Source organism: Schistocerca americana, chromosome X (genome assembly GCF_021461395.2).
Source record: "Schistocerca americana isolate TAMUIC-IGC-003095 chromosome X, iqSchAmer2.1, whole genome shotgun sequence".
Taxonomy (NCBI): Eukaryota; Metazoa; Arthropoda; class Insecta; order Orthoptera; family Acrididae; genus Schistocerca; species Schistocerca americana.
Window position 1 is genome coordinate 576,848,685 of NC_060130.1, and position 22,671 is coordinate 576,871,355.

General features: G+C 47.2%; 1 protein-coding gene across 1 annotated transcript in view; it reads left to right on the forward strand.

Moving 5' to 3' along the window:
- The window catches only part of LOC124556184 (basic salivary proline-rich protein 1-like), a 146,996-nt gene that overhangs the window by 46,378 nt on the left and 77,947 nt on the right, over positions 1-22,671 (forward strand). Inside the window, exon 2 of the mRNA XM_047130179.1 lies at positions 9,140-9,184. Coding sequence (XP_046986135.1) covers positions 9,140-9,184 — 45 coding nt within the window. The remainder of the gene's footprint in view (positions 1-9,139; positions 9,185-22,671) is intronic.

Here is a 22,671-nt window from a genome sequence, read left to right on the forward strand (position 1 = left end):
TTGTAATTCTGTCAGAGACAGCAAAGGACTTGGAAGAGCAGTTGAACGGAATGGATGGTGTCTTGAAGGGAGGATATAAGATGAACATCAACAAAAGCAAAACGAAGATAATGGAATGTAGTCGAATTAAGTCGGGTGATGTTGAGGGTATTAGATTAGGAAATGAGACACTTAAAGTAGTAAAGGAGTTTTGCTATTTGGGGAGCAAAATAACTGATGATGGTCGAAGTAGAGAGGATATAAAATGTAGGCTGGCAATGGCAAGGAAAGCATTTCTGAAGAAGAGAAATTTGTTAACATCCAGTATAGATTTAAGTGTCAGGAAGTCATTTCTGAAAGTATTCGTATGGAGTGTAGCCATGTATGGAAGTGAGACATGGACGATAAATAGTTTGGACAAGAAGAGAATAGAAGCTTTCGAAATGTGGTGCTACAGAAGAATGCTGAAGATTAGATGGGTAGATCACATAACTAATGGGGAAGTATTGAATAGGATTGGGGAGAAGAGAAGTTTGTGGCACAACTTGACCAGAAGAAGGGATCGGTTGGTAGGACATGTTCTGAGGCATCAAGGGATCACCAATTTAGTATTGGAGGGCAGCGTGGAGGGTAAAAATCGTAGAGGGAGACCAAGAGATGAATACACTAAGCAGATTCAGAAGGATGTATGTTGCAGTAGGTACTGGGAGATGAAAAAGCTTGCACAGGATAGAGTAGCATGGAGAGCTGCATCAAACCAGTCTCAGGACTGAAGACCACAACAACAACATACGACCTTCCACTAAGGAAGGGATTCTATTTGTGTTTATCTGCTCTGCATAGTAACTAACAGTTCTTGATAAAACTTTACGTAGTTTTCGTGTTAGATTTCTTAGTGTTTTCTTGATCGTTTAGAACAGAAAGCGCCCTAAAACCGTCTTTTGTTTGTTTCGCGGCCGTTAGCCACTAGTCACTAGAATCAGCAGTTGTCTTGTGACAGCCAGAGCGAGAGCACCAGCAGCAGCGAGTACTGTTTGTATAAAGCGTTTTTGTACTTATTTGCTGCGCTTAGCTTTTAAATAGTTTTTCTGGGAAAACCTAGCGTAGTTTTCGCGTCTCGTATTTCAGTGAGTGTTTCTTGATTATCAGAGTAGCTCATCAGAAGATTATCTTGGGAATTTGTCACCGTATAGAGTAGGGTAAACATAGTCATGTGTAGGGACTGTGGTTGTTGTGAGCGGACGCAAGGAGAATTGGCCACTCTTCGGGGGCAGGTGGAGGCTTTGTCTGTTAGGCTCATCGAGCTCGAGGCGCAGGCGTCGGCTCGTAGTGGCGTTGGGGCAACTGTGGTGAGACCTATGCCTACTTCGGTGGCCTTGGAATCACATGGAACCCCTGATGTCGCTGCGTCTTCCGGCAGTGAGCATCTTACCGGTCAGCCATCACTCCAGGGTGAATGGCGGGCAGTGGTGGGCTCGCGCGTGCCTGGCCGAAAGGCGAAGGTGGGATCTGGCCGCGTGGCAGCTGCCTTACCCCTTTCCAACAGGTACGGGGTGCTTCCTAGTGGTGATGACATCGTTTCCGAGCCACCACAGGATGCCTCGCCTGTTGGGCCAGTGGCTGATTCTCCGGCAAGGTCCCGACAGTCACAGAGGGCGGGCCTATTAGTTATAGGGAGCTCCAACGTTAGGCGGGTTATGGAGCCCCTTAGGAAAATAGCGGGTAGGTCGGGGAAGAATGCCAGTGTGCACTCGGTGTGCTTGCCGGGGGGTCTCGTCCGTAATGTGGAGGAGGCCCTTCCGGCAGCTATTGAACGCACTGGGTGTGACCGGCTGCAGATAGTAGCACATGTCGGAACGAATGACGCCTGCCGCTTGGGTTCTGAGGCCATCCTTGGTTCCTTCCGGCGGCTGGCTGATTTGGTGAAGACAACCAGCATCGCACGCGGAGTGCAAGCTGAGCTTAATATCTGCAGCATAGTGCCCAGAGTCGATCGCGGTCCTCTGGTTTGGAGCCGTGTGGAGGGTCTAAACCAGAGGCTCAGACGACTCTGCGACTATAATGGTTGCAAATTCATCGACCTCCGTTATTGGGTGGAGAACTGTAGGGCCCCCCTAGACAGGTCAGGCGCGCACTACACACCGGAAGCAGCTACTAGGGTAACAGAGTACGTGTGGCGTGCACACGGGCGTTTTTTAGGTTAGAGGGACCCCCCCTTGGGCGAAACGATAAAATACCTGACGGCTTACCAGAGAGGACATTATCATCGTTGATAAAGAACGTCCGTCCTCAGAGACCAAAAACAGGAAAAGTTAACGTAATATTGGTAAACTGCAGGAGTATCCAGGGCAAGGTTCCTGAATTAGTATCTCTTATTGAAGGAAATAGTGCGCATATAGTATTAGGAACGGAAAGTTGGTTAAAACCGGAAGTGAACAGTAACGAAATCCTAGACACAGAATGGAATATATACCGCAAGGATAGGATAAACGCCAATGGTGGAGGAGTATTTATAGCAGTAAAGAATTCAATAATATCCAGTGAAGTTATTAGCGAATGCGAATGTGAAATAATCTGGGTTAAGTTAAGTATCAAAGGTGGGTCAGATATGATAGTCGGATGCTTCTATAGACCACCTGCATCAGCAACCGTAGTAGTTGAGCGCCTCAGAGAGAACCTGCAGAACGTCGTGAAGAAGTTTCGTGATCATACTATTGTAATAGGGGGAGACTTCAATCTATCAGGTATAGAATGGGATAGTCACACAATCAGAACTGGAGCCAGGGACAGAGACTCTTGTGACATTATCCTGACTGCCTTGTCCGAGAATTACTTCGAGCAGATAGTTAGAGAACCAACTCGTGAAGCTAACGTTTTAGACCTCATAGCAACAAATAGACCGGAACTTTTCGACTCCGTGAATGTAGAAGAGGGTATCAGTGATCATAAGTCAGTGGTTGCATCAATGACTACAAGTGTAATAAGAAATGCCAAGAAAGGAAGGAAAATATATTTGCTTAACAAGAGTGATAGGGCACAAATCGCAGAATATCTGAGTGACCACCATCAAACGTTCATTTCTGAGGAAGAGGATGTGGAACAAAAATGGAAAAAATTCAGAAACATCGTCCAGTACGCCTTAGATAAGTTCGTACCGACTAAGGTCCAAAGCGAGGGGAAAGATCCACCGTGGTATAACAATCATGTACGAAAGGTACTACGGAAACAAAGAAAGCTTCATCATAGGTTTAAGAGTAGTCGAATCATAGCTGATAAGGAAAAGCTGAACGAAGCGAAAAAGAGCGTAAAGAGAGCAATGAGAGAAGCATTCAACGAATTCGAACATAAAACATTGGCAAACAATCCAAACAAGAACCCTAAAAAGTTTTGGTCATATGTAAAATCGGTAAGCGGAACTAAATCCCCTATTCAGTCACTCGTTGACCACGATGGCACCGAAACAGAGGACGACCGAAGAAAGGCAGAAATACTGAATTCAGTGTTCCGAAACTGTTTCACTGCGGAAAATCGTAACACGGTCCCTGACTTCAGCCGTCGCACGGACGCCAAAATGGAAAATATTGAAATAAACGATGTCGGAATTGAAAAACAACTGCTATCACTTAGTAGCGGAAAAGCATCCGGACCAGACGAGATACCCTTAAGATTCTACAGTGATTATGCTAAAGAACTTGCCCCCTTTCTATCAGCAATTTATCGTAGATCGCTGGAAGAACGTAAAGTACCTAGCGACTGGAAGAAAGCGCAGGTCGTTCCCATTTTCAAGAAGTGTCATAAATCAGATGCGAATAATTATAGGCCTATTTCGCTTACGTCAATCTGTTGTAGAATAATGGAACATGTTTTGTGTTCTCGTATTATGACGTTCTTAGATAATACTAATCTCCTTCATCATAACCAACATGGATTCCGCAAACAGAGATCATGTGAAACTCAGCTCGCCCTATTTGCCCAAGAAATTCACAGTGCCGTAGACACTGGCGAGCAGATTGATGCCGTATTCCTGGACTTCAGGAAGGCATTTGATACGGTTCCGCACTTACGTTTAGTGAAAAAAATACGAGCTTACGGAATATCGGACCAGGTTTGTGATTGGATTCAGGATTTCCTAGAAGAAAGAACACAACATGTCATTCTTAACGGTTCAAAATCTGCAGATGTAGAGGTAATTTCGGGAGTACCGCAGGGAAGCGTGATAGGACCTTTATTGTTTACAATATACATAAATGACTTAGTTGACAACATCGGTAGCTCCGTGAGGCTATTTGCAGATGACACGGTTGTCTACAAGAAAGTAGCAACATCAGAAGACTCGTACGTACTCCAGGAGGACCTGCAGAGGATTAATGCATGGTGCGACAGCTGGCAGCTTTCCCTAAACGTAGATAAATGTAATATAATGCGCATACATAGGGGCAGAAATCCATTCCAGTACGATTATGCCATAGGTGGTAAATCATTGGAAGCGGTAACGACCGTAAAATACTTAGGAGTTACTATCCGGAGCGATCTGAAGTGGAATGATCACATAAAACAAATAGTGGGAAAAGCAGGCGCCAGGTTGAGATTCATAGGAAGAATTCTAAGAAAATGTGACTCATCGACGAAAGAAGTAGCTTACAAAACGCTTGTTCGTCCGATTCTTGAGTATTGCTCATCAGTATGGGACCCTTACCAGGCTGGATTAATAGAAGAGATAGACATGATCCAGCGAAAAGCAGCGCGATTCGTCATGGGGACATTTAGTCAGCGCGAGAGCGTTACGGAGATGCTGAACAAGCTCCAGTGGCGGACACTTCAAGAAAGGCGTTACGCAATACGGAGAGGTTTATTTTCGAAATTACGAGAGAGCACATTCCGGGGAGAGATGGGCAACATATTACTACCGCCCACATATATCTCGCGTAATGATCACAACGAAAAGATCCGAGAAATTAGAGCAAATACGGAGACTTACAAGCAGTCGTTCTTCCCACGCACAATTCGTGAATGGAACAGGGAAGGGGGGATCAGATAGTGGTACAATAAGTACCCTCCGCCACACACCGTAAGGTGGCTCGCGGAGTATAGATGTAGATGTAGATGTAGATGTAGTGCTGAGAGCCATTTGAACCATTTGACGACATTGGATAGAGTCACTGTCTAATGCTCGATCAGTGGTATTTACTCCCCCCCCCCCCCAACCCTCATGCTCCATACACATGGGAAAAAATTTGGATTTTCCCATCAGTTTTTGACTTTCCCGCCAGTAGGAGTAGGAGGAGGGGAGTAGACTGCACCAGTATTCTGTTTCTGCCATCTTGGATTGTGATGCCATAATGTGTGTCAATATTCCAAAAATGATGAAAAAAGAAACTACTCTACATCCTACCACACCACTGACATGCAATTTGAATTTATATAAATAAACAATTTACTGTTATTATGTCCTGTGCAATAAAATGTAATTAGTATTTGAATTTATGACGAAATGTTGAATTGCCCGCCTATGTATAGATTTCCCGCCAAAAACGGTGTCCGAGAGGGGAGTGGAGGTACTCTCCGATAGGCTGGTGATTACCCATCGGAAGATGGGTAATTAATTTATCAGTTTAATTAATTAGTCAATTAATTTGATATCAGAAGTTCACTGGGATCGGCATCCCTTTTCCAAGAGGGGTGGGCGGGTTTCTCGGAAGGACTGATTATCGCCAGGGGGTCATAAATCAACCCTCAGTGATGATAAACTACTTAGCAGAAGAATAGGTTAAGGGGGAGGTGTGTTTTAATTGGTAACTTTAATTAATTAGTATACAAATTTGATACCAAAAGTGTCCCAGGATTTGCTTTGCTTTACTGTTCATGTGACTGTGTTGGTTATCGACACAGTTCACCTGTGTGAAAGTTGCTTCCTTGAAGAGATGGGAGTGCTATTTTCTGTTCACACACATTCCTCTTTACTCCCCTATCCTCATACCTTTTATGTCGGAATATATTTTAGCTTCAGTAGGAGCATTTTTTTCATAATAAGTTCAGTATCGATGAGTAGCTTTGACATATAAAATGTATAACTGATTCATTTTCAGTTGTCATTATGTTTCTTCTAATAATGTTCAACAAAAACTGAAAAATGTGATAACTGCTAGGTCTCTCGAACACAACAACAAACGAAACATCTCCAGACACATGCTGTCGTGACAGCCTGCAATCTTGTCGAGGGAAGGCCTTTCTGCACAAGCGCCCTTATAATGCTTTGTCATAGAAGCCTCAGCTGTGCTACAGTCGTTTCAGAAGTACTCACGTTGATGTCTTAGCCATCAAATTGATCTGATCTCAATGTATCTTGGACACTATTGGTCGTCAGCTCTCCACCTGCATCTTGGGGAAAGGGTGAGCATTAGATGCCAGATACAGCTGGAAACTTATAAAAATCCTCTGTAGCATTGTTTCATTAGCATGCTCGATCTGCTGACAATCTTAAACCATCATGTGGTGAGCAGTGTAAGTCGTAATAGCAGACCCTCGCTACCATGAACGTAAAAAAAATCTTGCTGATTAAACGACTTCCAACAAAAACTTCCTTTTTCAAGTAACTTCACCTTCATTCGTCAGAAATGATTTGTAAATCATATGGAAATAATTGATATCTATTTCTGGCAATTAATTCACTGCACGTCATCTGCAATACTTCCGAATACGTGTACGATGCCGCCAAATTTCTTCGATTGCAAACCTGTGACTCTTTTCGCTTATCTAGTTTACAACAGATCAAGACCACTTGGCACTTGAATGTTCAAGACGTTCACGCTACTTCTAGAACAATGGGAAAAGGAGGTCTATATGCCTCCATATGAGCCCTAATTTCTCTTATCTTCGTTGTCCTTGCATTAAACGTTAAGTTGGCGGCAGTAGAAACGTTACGCAGTCAGCTTCAAATGCTGGTTCGCTAAATTTTCTCAATAGTGTTCCTCGAAAAGAACGTTGCCTGCCCTACAGTGATTACCATTTTATTTCCCAAAGCATCTCTGTAATATTTTGTGTTGTTCAAACGTACCAGTCACAAATCTAGCAGTCCGCCTGTGAATTGCTTCGACGCCTTCCTGATTAGCATCTTAACTCGCATTCGAGAGGAATACGGTTCAAACCCGCACCCGGCCATCCTGATATAGGTTTTCCGTGATTTCCCTAAATCCCTCCAGGAAAATACCGGGACGGTTCCTTTGAATGATCAAGGCCTATTTCCTTCCCCATGCATGACACAATCCGAGCTTTTGCTCCCTCTATAATGACTATGTCGACGGGGCGTAAAACACAATCTTCCTTCCTTTCCTTTCGAAGTCTTCCTTTAATGAGACCTGGTGCGGATCCCAAACACTGGAACATTACTCAAGGATGGATCGCACTGGTGCCCTGTATGTGGTCTCTTTTACAGATGATGCACACTTTGGTAAAATTCTCCAAATAAACCAAAGTCGACCATTCACCTTCCATACTACAGTCCTTACATGCTCGTTCCATTTCATATGGCTTTGCAGTGTTACGCCTAGATATTTAATCGATGTGACTGTGTCAAAAAATTGTTCAAATGGCTCTGAGCACCATGCGACTTAACTGCTGAGGTCATCAGTCGCCTAGAACTTAGAACTAATTAAACCTAACGAACCTAAGAACATCATACATATCCATGCCAGAGGCAGGATTCGAACCTGCGACCGTAGCGGTCGCTCGGCTCCAGACTGTATCGCCTAGAACCGCACGGCCACTCCGGCCGGCGACTGTGTCAAGAAGCACGCTACTAATGTTGCACTGGAACAATATGGGTTTATTTTTCCTACTCATTTGCATTAACTTACATTTTTCTACATTCAGAACTAGTTGTCATCCATAACACCAACTAGAATCTTTGTCTAAGTCATCTTACCTCCCCGTGCACCACAGAATCATCAGTAAAGAGCAGCATATTGCTGCTCACTGTGTCCGCCAGTTACTAGTACTACACCATACGGCACATGGTCCAAATTACGTCTCTCTGTGAATATATTGTAGTCTTACCCAAGAGACTACACTCCTCTTAAAACAAAAAGTGCAGGACACATTTTGGGCGTAAAGTTCTGCTATTAGTTGTGTTCGTATCACTTAAGTATTCAAAGCAGAGTTTGACTGGTTTGCCACACAGGTAGTGCCATTCTATTTTGTGCAGCAGTTCCCAGTACGAGACCATCTTTGTGAACCTGCGAGTACTGCAACACAAAAACTCCAATATTATGAATCGGGCACCTTCTATACTAGTTAAGGGGAACCAAGATCACTTGGACTCTCACTGTGGACTATTATGTCTCTTCCTATTAGTAGTGGACCTGTTCTTGTAACTGAGGTACTACGAAAGACCTTGTGTTTCAATGACGTCAAATTTTCATATGACAAACCACTGAGAGGAACGGGAAGTTGCTCTCCTCTGAGATCACCCTTCATACATTTGAAATGTGTTTTCCACTCTCTTTGACCGAAGTACAAAAAAAATGAAGAGACCTTTTTTGGTCCATTATTAAAAGTTTACTAGTCAGTGTAGATAGTAAACGTTTTGAAAGCTACCACATTAATTAAACCAACTTTCGGGGACATTTCAATGCTTAGAACTTAGTCAAAATATATTTAACTTTCGTATGTTCTAGAAAGCTTGTGGAAACAATATAGAGTACCCAAGACGAAAGAAAGTTCTACAAAAACTTTTTTGACATTTTTTTTAAAAAAAAGACGCCCCGTAATGTTTTCCTCGCAAAACGTTGATGCAAAGAAACCAAACTGTTGTGGGTTCCCATATAACGAGATTAATTTTCAGGTTAGTAGCTGACAATTAAGGCAATGGCCTTTAGACACTATTTATATGTCGTATTTGTACCACATTCTTCTTCGCGCCGATGGAGACTTGTGCTGAAACACAGTGGTAATTAACGAACGTCATCTGTTTTGTACTCTAGGTAAACACTCTAATTCTTTTATTTACCTAATTCACTCAGCTCCTACCTCCCCTGTCATCACAAGAATTTGCTTCCCAAATGCATTAACGTGTATACTTTCTCCTAACACTAGAAATGTCTAGTTTGATTTACTTTCGAATTGTTTCAGTTATAACACTCAATGGGTTTTTTGTTTGTTTCAGATGGTGCGGGGCCATCAGGTGGCAACGCCAAAGAAGCTAGACGAGGTATGGGACCAAATCATTTTAATGATTTATCTATTAATACAGTGACGGAAGTAAATCGCAACAGCAAAAAGGAATTTTGCGACATAAACGAAAGTTGATAGTCTTGTTTCTACAACTGAAAGAAGATGTCTATTCACATTTCGCGCCAGTTGCGTAAGAGTGGCAATAGTAGCGCTACCATGAAGATACGAGTCAGGACTGCTTTAAATACACGTTGTAGCGGCAGTGAGCGATAATTACCTTTGAGATTGGTCGTGATGAGCTGATGTTAGTCAAGAATGGCTAAAAGGCGACAAAGACGCCATTATCAGCACCTCATTGAGTTTGAACGTAGTCATTTAAGAGGGCTACGAGCAGCTGGTTGTTCCTTTCTGCGATATTGCATAAAGGCTTGGTAGGAATGTAGCCGCTGTACGTGTTTGTTATCAACGGTGGTCACGAGAATGCACGATGGCAAGAATACCGGACTCCGGACGGCCACGTGGCACTACCGGGAGGGATGACCGTCATGTCCGTCGTGGGGCTTGGCACATCCTACTGCGTGTGCAGTTCCGTAGCAATTTGAGCATCAGTTGGGACTACAGTGACAACGAATTTTACAAACGGGTTGCCCCTTCAAAGTGAGCTCCGAACCAAAGACCCTGTAGCGTGCAGTCCACTAATCCCGAACCACTGCCATTTGCGACTTCAGTGGTGTCAAGCAAGAGCACATTGAAGGGCAGGGTAGAGGTCTGTTGTGTTTTCTGATGAAAGGTGATTTTCGCCTCTGTGCCATTGATGGCTGTATGTTGGGTAGGAGGCGGCCTGTTGAGGGCCTGCAACCAATATGTCTGCGTGCTACACCTAGAATTACCGGTCCGGGGTGCGATTTCACATGACAACAGAAGAACTCTCGTGGCTATCTCAAACATCCTGACTAAAGATTTGGACCTCAATCTGGTCATTTGTCCTGTTATGCTGCCATTGATGAAGGGGTATTCAAGGGGTTGGTTTTCAACAAAAATGGTTCAAATGGCTCTGAGCACTATGGGACTTCTGAGGTCATCAGTCCCCTAGAACTTAGAACTATTTAAACCTAACTAACCTAAAGACATCACACACATCCATGCCCGAGGCAGGATTCGAACCTGCGACCGTAGCGGGCGCGCGGTTCCAGACTGGAGCGACTAGAAACGCTCAGTCACCCCGGCCGGCTGTTTTCAATACTATGTCGGTCGCCCACATACCGCTGTTGTAACCCAACAAGCTCTACAGAGTGTGAACAAATTGCCTTGGCCTGCTTGATCAGGATATCTGTCGCCGACAACCAGCATTATCCGTCCCTGTGTTGACCCACAAAAGGCAAATGGCATGGACTTTCATCCAACAAACTGACATCCGGCACCGGTGCAACATAATACATGCACGTTTGGATGCTTTCATTCAACATTCTGGGGATTACACAGGTTATAAATGTAACAGATTTTCACATTTACAGTGGCTTATCTCGTGCTTACATTAACACATAATGTTGAAATGTTAATCACTTAAATATGTTACCTAGAGAAATGTATTCCCGAAATTTCATTTCTCTATATTAATTTTTTTGTGTTGCAATTTCTTTCTGTCAGTGTAGATATGTGGTGTCTTACGCCGGATATGTCCGACAGAACAGGCACAACAGGTACATATATAAGCCACGACGGCTCTAGGTACTTTCAGTGCGAATGCGTCACATCTTCCGAACTCGTGCGGGACTTAGCGAATGCTACTAGCAGTGGGGCTCGCCCTCTGTAATAAAAAACTGAGTAAAGGAATCAACGGTCAACTTGGATGGATGTCTTGTGACGTCAGCCTGGACCAAACGCAACGAACAATACCGAAAAAAAAATGGCCGAGGTGGTTAAGGCAACCGTTCTAGAGAAGCAGAGCATCCAGGTTCGAGACTCGGCTCAGCAGAATTTTAAACCTTCACCACTGACTTATTTCAATTCCTGTAGGCGGCAGAAGTCCTGATTTTTCTTCGTATTATGTCATTTTAATGAAGGGGCCGGTGATTAGTCTCAGCTTTGTAATTTAATTATAGCAGGTTGACTAAAAACGCATTTAAGTTGAGACGAATTTGGGACAAACTGGAAGTGTATTGAACCCTGTTCCGTTATTTCTGAAGTTTAAAGGTTCTTTTCTTTCTTCGTCTTAATGATGATGAACATAGATCAAATCAAAAATGGTTCAAATGGCTCTGAGCACTATGGGACTCGACTGCTGAGGTCATTAGTCCCCTAGAACTTAGAACTAGTTAAACCTAACTAACCTAAGGACATCACAAACATCCATGCCCGAGGCAGGATTCGAACCTTCGACCGTAGCGGTCTTGCGGTTCCAGACTGCAGCGCCTTTAACCGCACGTCCACTTCGGCCGGCTGAACATAGATCAACAGCCTTTTTATTTCCTCGTTGTCAAAGATATAATTATATTATGGACAAGTCTGCATCTCGCATAGTCTACCTCTACAACTACAGTGTGTCTCACTTACGGCGCATTGGAAGCAATACCCACAACGCAGACTGCGATCGTCGCATGACGCTCTGGTTCGTTGCTCAGAGCATTTTAGGTGGCCTATTGATTTCAGTCGATTATTTAACTGGACAACGAAGGAGTGGTCTTAGAAGTCAGAGATAATCGTTGGATCATTTGGTGCTTCACACGACCTCATACAAACTGAAACTGGAATCTTACAAAGTAATAGTAGTGCAGCGGCGATGAAGTCCGCTATTACCATTTGACGTCAGTACTGCAACTGACTAATGCAGTCTGTGTGTAATGGAAGCCGGCCGCGGTGGCCGTGCGGTTCTCACTACAGTCCGGAACCGCGTGACTGCTACGGTCGCAGGTTCGAATCCTGATTCGGGCATGGATGTCTGTGATGTCCTTAAGTTATTCAGGTTTAAGTAGTTCTAAGTTCTATGGGACTGATGACCTTAGATGTTGAGTCCCATAGTGCTCAGAGCCATTTGAACCATTTGTAATGGAAGGATAATCTTGAAACGATATCATTCTCTGATGAAGCATGGCTACATTTATCTGGGTACATGAGATCGCAGAACAATCGTCCCTGGAATTCTGAAAACTCTCATCAAATACAGTAAGAGCTTATGCTTGGTGTGAAAACAGGAGAGTGTGCGTAGTGCGTGCAATCAGTGCAACCCGAAGAATTGCACCGAATTTTTTCACAGCCAGCTGTACCTTCTGATGGGTATGTCAACAATATACTCTAACTTCTCGTATTACCTATCATAAAAAACACCTCGTAATCGCACTGGCGGCGTGTGCCCATGCAGCGCACTACATGAAATAAACATTGCGCTAGTTCCCTTAAAAATGAGTGCAATATGTTTCTCCAGTTACGTTCCAAGACCACTACAAACTCATCTAGTTTATTCTCGGCTATGACCAGTATGTCAACTGCTACAGTCCGACCAATGGGCCGAAGCCTCATTCGGGGTCCGCAGCTCGTGGTCGTGCGGTAGCGTTCTCGCTTCCCACGCCCGGGTTCCCGGGTTCGATTCCCGGCGGGGTCAGGGATTTTCTCTGCCTCGTGATGACTGGGTGTTGCGTGATGTCCTTAGGTTATTTAGGTTTAAGTAGTTCTAAGTTCTAGGGAACTGATGACCATAGCTGTTAAGTCCCATAGGGCTCAGAGCCATATGAACCATCTTGCGTAGAACTGACTTCGTGTCGGTGTGCCAGTCTGTTTCAAAACAAGCTGCCGACGGTGGCGCGGAGTACTTCTGTGGGCGTGTCTCGCTACTTCCGTCTCGTTGGTGTGGCCAGCGACGCTCCGATAGCAACGAGCATCTTTGTGGTCACGATAACAGGTGCCAGCGCTACACCTACGGACTACATCACAGATTGTTTCTAAGCAAGCAGCATACGTAGAATTAAGAAAATTCGAACGTTTCCCTCTGAAAACCGATTATTGCAAATTTCTTAGTAGATTTCACGAGATAACAGGCTTTGTTCTACTACTGTCATCCTCTCTGCTACTCTCTCTCTCTCTCTCTCTCTCTCTCTCTCTCTCTCTCTCTCTCTCTCTCTCCCTCTCCCCCTCTCCCCCTGCCCCTCCCCCTCCCCCTCTCCCTCCCCCTCCCCCTCCCCCCCTCAACACACACACACACACACACACACACACACACACACACAACGGTTCCCAGCTTGCCTAGAGTGCGGACGTGGCGTTCTTTACTCAACTTGCCTGAGAAAGAGTGAGCATCTCTGCAGTTTAGGACTTAGCAAATGGAACGATTGAGCTTGGAGATAGAAAGTTATGGTTAAGCTATGTACTGAGCAAGATAGCTACGAGTGAATAGACGCGCGCAGCCTTGCAGCACCACGAGGTCGGCCGACGTCCACAAAACGACGCCGCTCCGCCACGCTGTATTCGGTGATATTTGTTGGATCACGTCAGCGAAGTTTCCACGAGGGTTTCATGGGCCGTGTGTTGTAGAATTCTTCTCGCTCTTCGCATTACGCCTGGGTCAGTCGATAGGAATTACTTTTGATTTATCGCGCTTTACTCCACGCAAACGCAATTTATTACCACTGCCTGTTAGGAGAGTCATGTAATGTGATGATTGAAGGTCGTGAGTTAAAATAAATCTGTGCTAATCGACTGCATCTGTTTTCAATCAAGTAGTTGAAATCCCAAGTCACTTTCTTAATTAATTTTATGTTCACATTTGCATCTGGTGTTCAATAGCTGAATATAAAATCAATGTGCACCCCTTTTTAACTAAAAAGGGATCAATTCTGAACCAGTTAATGTCAACACTGCCACCGCAGTTCAATCAGGAGTCACAGGGCCATATTACTTTTTTGCGTTATTCGATATTGCAGCAGTTTTGCACTCTCTGTTGATCTGTTAGTCAATTAGTTGGGGTGAACACACGCCAAAACCAGCTAAGTGGCAGGTGGGGTGTTACAACTTCGGCAACCGCCGATATTGGGACAGGAGCATACCGCCAATTCCAAGGCAAAACTGCAGGAAGTAGGCACTGTGCAAGTGAATTTAAAACCTCGGTTTGCAGAGTAATTACAGAAAGATAGCGCACACACACACACACACACACACACACACACACACACACACACACACACACACACACCAGATCGCGCGCCTGGACTGTAAACATTAGCGCCACCACACAGCCAAAGATTACAAGCGACAGAAATTACCTATAGTGAATATCAGTTACCAACAATTGCGAAAGCATTAACTCTGTCCCTCTGCTTTTTGACAAGGGAGTGAGCAGGATTCCTTGCAGAATTTAAGAAAAAACCTCTACTTGAATTTACAAGGTTATTTGCTAATTTATTTTCAAAAGCTTCTATAATAACGCTAACCTAATAGCTGGAAAAGCATGCAAGAATCTCCGTGTTATATTCCAAAGGATGACCGGCGCCAAGATAATGTTCAGCAAAAGTAGATTTGCGCGGCTGTTGTAAGCTTGGATGACGCTTGTGGTCATCCACGGGCGCGATATTCTGGCCAACAAACGAAGTGTCACAACTGGAAGGAACATGTTAGACACACGCCTTACGCAGATCAAGAACGTCCTTAACGGAAGCTAAAAGGACCCTAAAATTTAGATTGTGGTCGAAAAACACATTTCACCTCATATTTCCGCAAAACACGACGACTCTTGTTGAGATTGATCCCTGCTTAAACCCAAAAGACTGTAGACATTGATGCCAACTCGGTGCTAGTATGCCTCACGCGATGCACCATTATTGTCAAAAGCGCAATGCACGTTTGAACTGCCTGTCAGTATAACTGTTCTCACTAAAGGTCACCTCAAGATGAGCTAACTCACCTGACACTGTCAACGTCTGCGATGACGTTGGCCCTGCAAACCAGAGTACGTAGTACCCCCTCACGTTGAGCCGGATGCCGGCCGCGGTGGCCGTGCGGTTCTAGGCACTTCAGTCCGGAACCGCGTGACTGCTACGGTCGCAGGTTCGAATCCTGCCTCGGTCATGGATGTGTGTGATGTCCTTAGGTTAGTTAGGTTTAAGTGGTTCTAAGTTCTAGGGGACTGATGACCTCAGATGTTGAGTCCCATAGTGCACAGAGCCATTTGAACCAAGCCATCATTTGTCATCACCATCGTGAAACGAATATTCGGAAAGATTGAATTTATATGCCGCTCTGCTGCTCGAGACAATCTCAGTCCGTACTGATACAAAATCAGATCTCCTTTCTGTTCAGCACAGACGTCTTCTAATTTGTGTCAAATTCTTTGTATGGAAGCGAATTCTCTTGTTTCGATTGAACCAGGTCAGGAGCTCTACAGTTTAGCGATTTTTTCAGTTTTTTCAGATGCCTTAATCAATTTAATGGTTAAGTTTATCCATTACGGATGTTGTAGCATTAGACGGCCGGTGTGGGACTTCAGTCTAGAACCGCGCGACCGATACGGTCGCAGGTTCGAATCCTGCCTCGGGCATGTATGTGTGTGGTGTCCTTAGGTTAGCTAGGTTTAAGTGGTTCTAAGTTCTAGGGGACTGATGACCTTAGATGTGAAGTCCCATAGTGCTCAGAGCCATTTGGCCCATTTGAACTTAGCATTAATTGAATGCGAATACAGACAACAGAGACCAGCCACTTATGAAATATTTATTTTCTTAAACTAGTTTTATAGCTTTTTCACGCTCGTCTTCTGGTGGAAAACGCAGAAGTCAGATTCGTATACCGGCGTGTGTCAACATGGGCTGTATTTCAGTTAACATCCCGTGGCAGCAAACATTTTAAATTCTTATTGTATTTTAAATTCTTATCATATTATAAATTTTTATCAGCCACAGAATTAATCACTTTTCACTCTAAACACTGACAGCCACCTTAAATCCACCAGCATTCATCTGGTTCAGTACAGAAGTGAGAACAAATCTTTCTTAACAACTGTGAATTTCACGAGAGAGGCAATTTTCTGTAAATGCAAACATTTTAGGTTAGGTTTAACCGTGACTGTTATTGACATTAAATGAAACAACAGGTTTACTGTTACCAGTCACCGTTTTATTTATTTCCACGACGCGTTTCAAAGGTTTAAACCTCTCTCTCTCTCTCTCTCTCTCTCTCTCTCTCTCTCTCTCTCTCTCTCTCTCTTCCTCTTCCTCTTCCTCGGCCTCTGCCTCCAGCCTCTCACTTCTGTCTATTAATCCCAATCAAATATTCTCATCTATGTATAATTTTACTGCTGTAGCCAATGTGATTATTGTACTCAACGTCTGTAACATTTCACCTGATTGTTACTAACAAGCATGAAGTTTAAGCCATTTTAACATTTCACCTGATTGTATAAACGCGAACGAAGGTTAAGCTGTTTCAACTTGTCAAAATCGGATTTATATGCCACCTGAAGTACACACACACATATATTCGACGCCTCAAAGCAAACACCTCCAAATCCTTTAAATATTTATTCTGTAATAATGTTGTTACGATGTATATTCTTTGTACTTTGCGATTATGTCATACTAACTAATGTAAATCCACCCAATGATGGAGGTTTAAACCTTTGAAACGCGTTGTGGAAATAAATAAAACGGTGACTGGTAACAGTAAACTTGTTGTTTCATTTAATTAGAGGCAATTTTTGTCAGCAGATTGTTAAATCGGCATACTACAAAACTACAAATAAGATATATGAATCTGATAACGGTTTCCCCCTAAGCTACACAAGCTCCACAAATACATTTTTATTAATACAAAAACTGACAAGTGCGCAATCTTCCTACATATGTTACTGCTGTTTGTTATCTGATAAACCCGTGTGGTTTCCAACGTGGTGACGTACCATCGCGTTTCATTCTGAAAGCCTCGAAAGTGGTTAACGGTAACTTTCCCCAATAGTTGACTGATAGAAAAACGTTTATTGCCTGTTGGCCCCCTGCGGGTTCGGGGGTTAGAATAGGCCCGCGGTATTCCTGCCTGTCGTAAGAGGCGACTGAAAGGAGTCTCAAAAGTTTCGGCCTTATGTGATGGTCCCCTGTCGGGTTTGACCTGCATATCTCAAAATTTTCCGAAGAGCGAGCCGATTGGGGAAGGGCGCCTTACTTGGTGCATTGTGTCCATGTTGTGTTGAGAACTTTCGCCATCTTATTCGTCGTTGCATTGCAGTCTTGCCCGCTCTCCATCGCTTGGGCATGGATGCGCTCCTGCGTGCACTTTCTGCCAAGCACTGTGCAGGGCCATTTTCTGCACTGACGACTACCATGGACCACATGTCACCTAACATCCAGCACGGTAGCCAGTCCGTTGTGGTGGGGCCGCCATGTACCCTCTTGGTTGTAGCCCCCTGACAACACAGGGATCGCTCTACTGATGCCTGCCCCGTTCACTCCCCACGTATGCCAAGGAGTAGATGCCCATCACCCTGGGGCATCGGGACTCCCGGCAATGGCCATCCTGCCAGGTGGCTATTGCTGTGGCTGGGTGGCGCCCGTGGGGAGGGCCCTTGGTCGGAGTAGGTGGCATCAGGGCGGATGACCCGCAATGAAGCGTGGTACATCATCTCTCGCTGGCGGCCAGCCGTCAGCAGCCTCTAAGCGTTCCAAAGCTCACTTTAAGGCTAATGTGTATGACCCCAAATCGTTCCCCTCCCTCGCCACACCATGGGAGGAACGAAAGGCATTGCATGACAGTGAGACGTATTCGCCCAGATATCTTGTCTGTACCAGAGCTGATGGGGAATCTTTTATGTCCGTGAAGCCTCAGTTCTTTGTAGAGCATTTAGAGGACAAGTTTGGGGAGGTGGAGGGGTTGTCCAAGATGCGGTCCGGATCGGTGTTGATAAAAACGGCATCCTCCGCCCAGTCGCGGGCCTTGCTCGCTTGTACTAAGCTGGGGGATGTCTCCGTCACTATCACGCCCCATAAAAGTCTGAATATGGTCCAGGGCATTATCTTCCACAGGGATCTCCTTTTACAGTCCGATGACGAGCTGCGCGCCAACTTGGAGCGCCGCGGTGTCCATTTCGTCCGGCGCGTCCACCGGGGTCCGAGGGATCGTCAAGTTGCCACCGGTGCCTTCATCTTGGCCTTCGAGGGTGACACGTTACCTGAGAAGGTCAAGGTGATGGTGTACCGTTGTGATGTCAAGCCTTATATCCCTCCCCCGATGTGGTGCTTCAAGTGTTGGAAGTTCGGCCATATGTCTTCACGCTGTGCTTCCGATCTCGTCTGTCGCGATTGCTGTCGACCATCCCATCCAGATCATCCCTGTGCCCCGCCTCCAATCTGTGTGAACTGTGGTGCACACCATCCGCCTTGCTCGCCAGACTGTCCGATTCTGCAGAAGGAGCGGAAGATCATGGAAATCAAGACTCTCGACCACCTGACGTACACTGAGGCGAAGCGGAAATATGAGTGGCTTCATCCAGTGCGCATGACAGCTTCTTATGCCGCAACTGTCACTGCTGCTACAGTTCCATCCGCTCCAGTCAGCTCTCAGCGTTGAAGTCCCACACCTGCCCCCTTGATGGTGGGGGGCACTAAACCCACTGTTGCTCCTGCTCCATCTACTTCAGGAGCACCACACCCCCAACCATCGGGGACATCGGTTCCCCCTTCCCAGCTGGAGAAGCGTAAGACTTCTTCGGCTACTCTCGTAAGGAAGGGGTCCCTTGGGGACCTCCCTTCCCAAGTTCCGACCGGTACCAAGGCCGAAATCCGCAAGTGGCTTAAACAACCGCCGGTCCCTGGTCGTCGGGACACACGGTCGTCGTCTGTCCCTGAGACTGACCCAGTGACACCCTCCCAGCCTGAGCCACCAAAGTCACAGCGCGAGAAGCAGAAGAAGAAGAAACTCCCCAAGGCTACCGACATTGTGGTGGCACCCATTCCACCGCTTCCTACAAGTTCTGCGTCTGAGGATGAGGTGGAGATCCTGGCGTCCGCTGAGGACATGGATCTCACCAGTCCCTCGGATGCAATAGATAGCTGTTGTCCAGGTGGTGACTCAGTAGCAGCAGGGGCCCCGGAGGCGTAATCTGCTTCACCAGTCCCTTCACGCCTTTCCCATCCATGGCTAATACCATCCTCCAGTGGAACTGCAGCGGTTTCTTCCACCATCTAGCTGAGCTCCACCACCTTATCAGCCGTCGTCCTTTCCTTTGCATTGCTCTGCAGGAAACTTGGTTTCCGGCAATGCGAACCCCCGCCCTCCGTGGCTATCGGGGTTATTTTAAGAACCGAGCAGCTTATGCGAGGGTGTCTGGTGGCGTCTGCATATATGTCCTTAACTCTCTTCACAGCGAGTTTGTACCTCTACAAACAGCTTTAGAGGCTGTTGCTGTTCGGGTGTGGACGCCTCAGGCTATTACCGTCTGCAGTATTTACCTTCCACCTGATGGTGCTGTCGCGCAGCATGTCCTGGCTGCTCTGATAGCCCAACTCCCGCCACCTTTTTTGCTGCTGGGCGATTTCAATGCCCACAAACCTCTATGGGGTGGGACTGTCTCCGATGACCGCGGTCGGGCCGTGGAGCATGTGTTGGCTCAGCTCGAACTTAGCCTCTTGAACACCGGTGCTCCCACGCATTTCAGTGTGGCCCATGGCTCGTTCTCGGCCATCGATCTCTCTATTTGCAGCCCTGGACTTGTCCCATCCCTCCACTGGAGAGTGCATCCTGACCTGTGTGGTAGTGACCATTTTCCCATCTACTTGTCACTGCCCCAGTGTCATTCTTCTGGGCGCCTGCCCTGCTGGGCTCTCCACAGGGCTGACTGGCCGGCTTTTACTTCCGCTGTAACAATTGAGTTTCCCCCACAGGGTGACATTGACGAGGTGGTCCGTGTTTTAACCACGTCCATCATTTCACCGGCCGAGGCTTCCATCCCCCGTTCTTCTGGCCTCCCTCGGAGGAAGGCTGTCCCCTGGTGGTCGCCGGAGATTGCTGAGGCTATTCGCGACCGTAGGCGGGCTCTCCAGCGTCATAGGCGGCACCCATCTCTGGAGACCCTCATCGCCTTTAAGAGGCTCCGTGCCTTCGCCTGTCGTGTTATTGCACGGCGTAAGCAGGAGTGCTGGGAGAGGTACGTCTCATCCCTGGGCTCCCGTGTCTCCCCATCGCTCGTGTGGTCCCGGATCCGGCGGATTTATGGATCCCAGACCCCTATGGGTGTCCCTGGGATCTCCCTGGCCAGCGCTGTCTGCACGAACGCTGCCGCCATTGCTGAACACCTTGCTGCGCACTTCGCTACGAGCTCTGCGACTGCAACTTATCCCCCCGCCTTTCGCTCTCTCAAGGAGCGGGCCGAGCAGACGCCATTATCGTTCCACACGCGTCGTTCTGAAACATACAATGCTCGTTTCAGCGAGAGGGAATTCCTCGCTGCCCTCGCCTATTGCCCTGATACAGCACCAGGACCGGACTGCATCCACGCCCAGATGCTGAAGCATCTCTCCAGGGACTGCCAGAGACACATCCTCACCATCTTTAACCGCATTTGGAGCGAGGGCGTGTTCCCGTCGCAATGGCGAGAGGGTCTTATTGTCCCCATCTTGAAGCCCGGTGCGGACCCACTGGCGGTGGACAGCTATCGTCCCATTACCCTCACCAACGTTTTGTGCAAATTGCTCGAACGTATGGTGGGGCGGCGTTTGTGTTGGGTCCTTGAGTCGCGCGGTCTCCTCGCTCCATCCCAGGGTGGCTTCCGCCGGGGCCGGTCTGCCACAGACAATTTGGTGCGGCTGGAATCTGCTATCCGTACGGCCTTTGCCCGACGTCAGCATCTCGTTGCTGTATTTTTTGATCTGCGGAAGGCGTATGACACCACATGGAGGCATCACATCCTCGCCATGTTGCATGAGTGGGGTCTTCGTGGTCAGCTCCCGGCTTTTCTTCAAACCTTTTTATTGCACCGCTCTTTCCGGGTGCAAGTCGGTGCCGCTTCTAGTTCCTCTTATATACAGGCAAATGGGGTCCCGCAGGGCTCGGTGTTGAGCGTCTCCTTATTTCTAGTGGCCATTAATGGCCTGGCTGCAGCCGTGGGGTCGTCGGTGTCTCCTTCTTTGTATGCCGACGACTTCTACTTCTGCATCTCATTTAGCTCCACGACTACGGGCGTCGCCGAACGCAGGCTGCAAGTCGCCGTTCGCAAGGCAGCATCATGGGTTCTGACTCATGGTTTTCAGTTCTCTGCAGCCAAGACTCGAGTTATGCACTTCTGCAGGCGTCAGACAGTCCACCCTCATCCTGAACTTTACCTCGACGGCCACCTGCTTGACGTGGTGGACACTTGCCGCTTCTTGGGACTCGTGTTTGATGCCCGGCTCACATGGGTTCCTCATGTTACTCACCTGAAGCAAAAATGCTGGCGGCACCTCAACGCCCTCCGCTGCCTTAGCCACACGTCTTGGGGTGCAGATCGCTGCACGCTGCTGCGATTGTACAGAGCCCTTGTGCAGTCCCGGCTTGATTATGGGAGCTTGGCCTATGGGTCTGCGTCACCCTCAGTGTTGAAGTTGTTAGACCCCATACACCACTGTGGGGTTTGGTTTGCCACTGGCGCTTTTCGCACTAGCCCTGCGGATAGTCTACTGGTGGAGGCCGGGGTTCCCCCGCTGTGGGTTCGCCGCCATCGTCTGCTCGCCGACTATGCTGTCCACGTGCATTGCTCGCCAGGCCATCCCAATCGTCGCCTGCTTTTCCCTGCCATGGTCCTCCATCTGCCCGAACGGCGACCTAGGTCTGGGCTTTCCGTACCTGTCCGCGTCCGGTCCCTGCTGTCGGAACTGGGGTCATTCCCTCTTCTGCCTCCCTTCCGGGTCCGTGCACCTACGCCTCCTTGGTGTTTGTCCCGGCCGTCCGTCCGTCTGGACTTGGCACAGGGACCCAAGGACTCGGTTCCGCCTGTGGCCCTCCGTCGCCGTTTTCTTGCGCTCCTCGTCTCATTTTCGGACTGTGAGCCTGTCTACACTGATGGTTCCCTGGTTGATGGTCGCACTGCTTACGCTTTTGCTCACGCTGCCCATGTTGAGCAGCGCTCCTTGCCGGCTGGCTGCAGTATTTTTACTGCAGAGCTGGTGGCCATATTGCGCGCTCTTGAGCATATGCGTTCCTGCTCAGGTAGGTCCATCGTCATGTGCAGTGACTCCCTGAGCACCCTTCAGGCCATCGACCGCTGCTATCCCTCTTCTCCTCTGGTGTCCTCTATTCGGGAGTCTGTTTCCGCCATTGCCCGTTCTGGACGTTCGGTGGTCTTGGTTTGGACGCCAGGTCATGTTGGCATCCCGGGGAACGAACGTGTTGACAGGCTGGCCAAAGGGGCGCTCGACGCCCCAGCTTTGGAGATCGGCCTCACGGCTCCCAATCAGCAGCTGGTGTTGCGCCGTAAGGTGCTTGGGATGTGGTCTGCTGAGTGGCGAGGCTTGACAATGCCTAATAAACTGCGGGCTGTCAAGGAGACGACCGATGTGTGGCGCTCCTCCCTGCGGTCTTCTC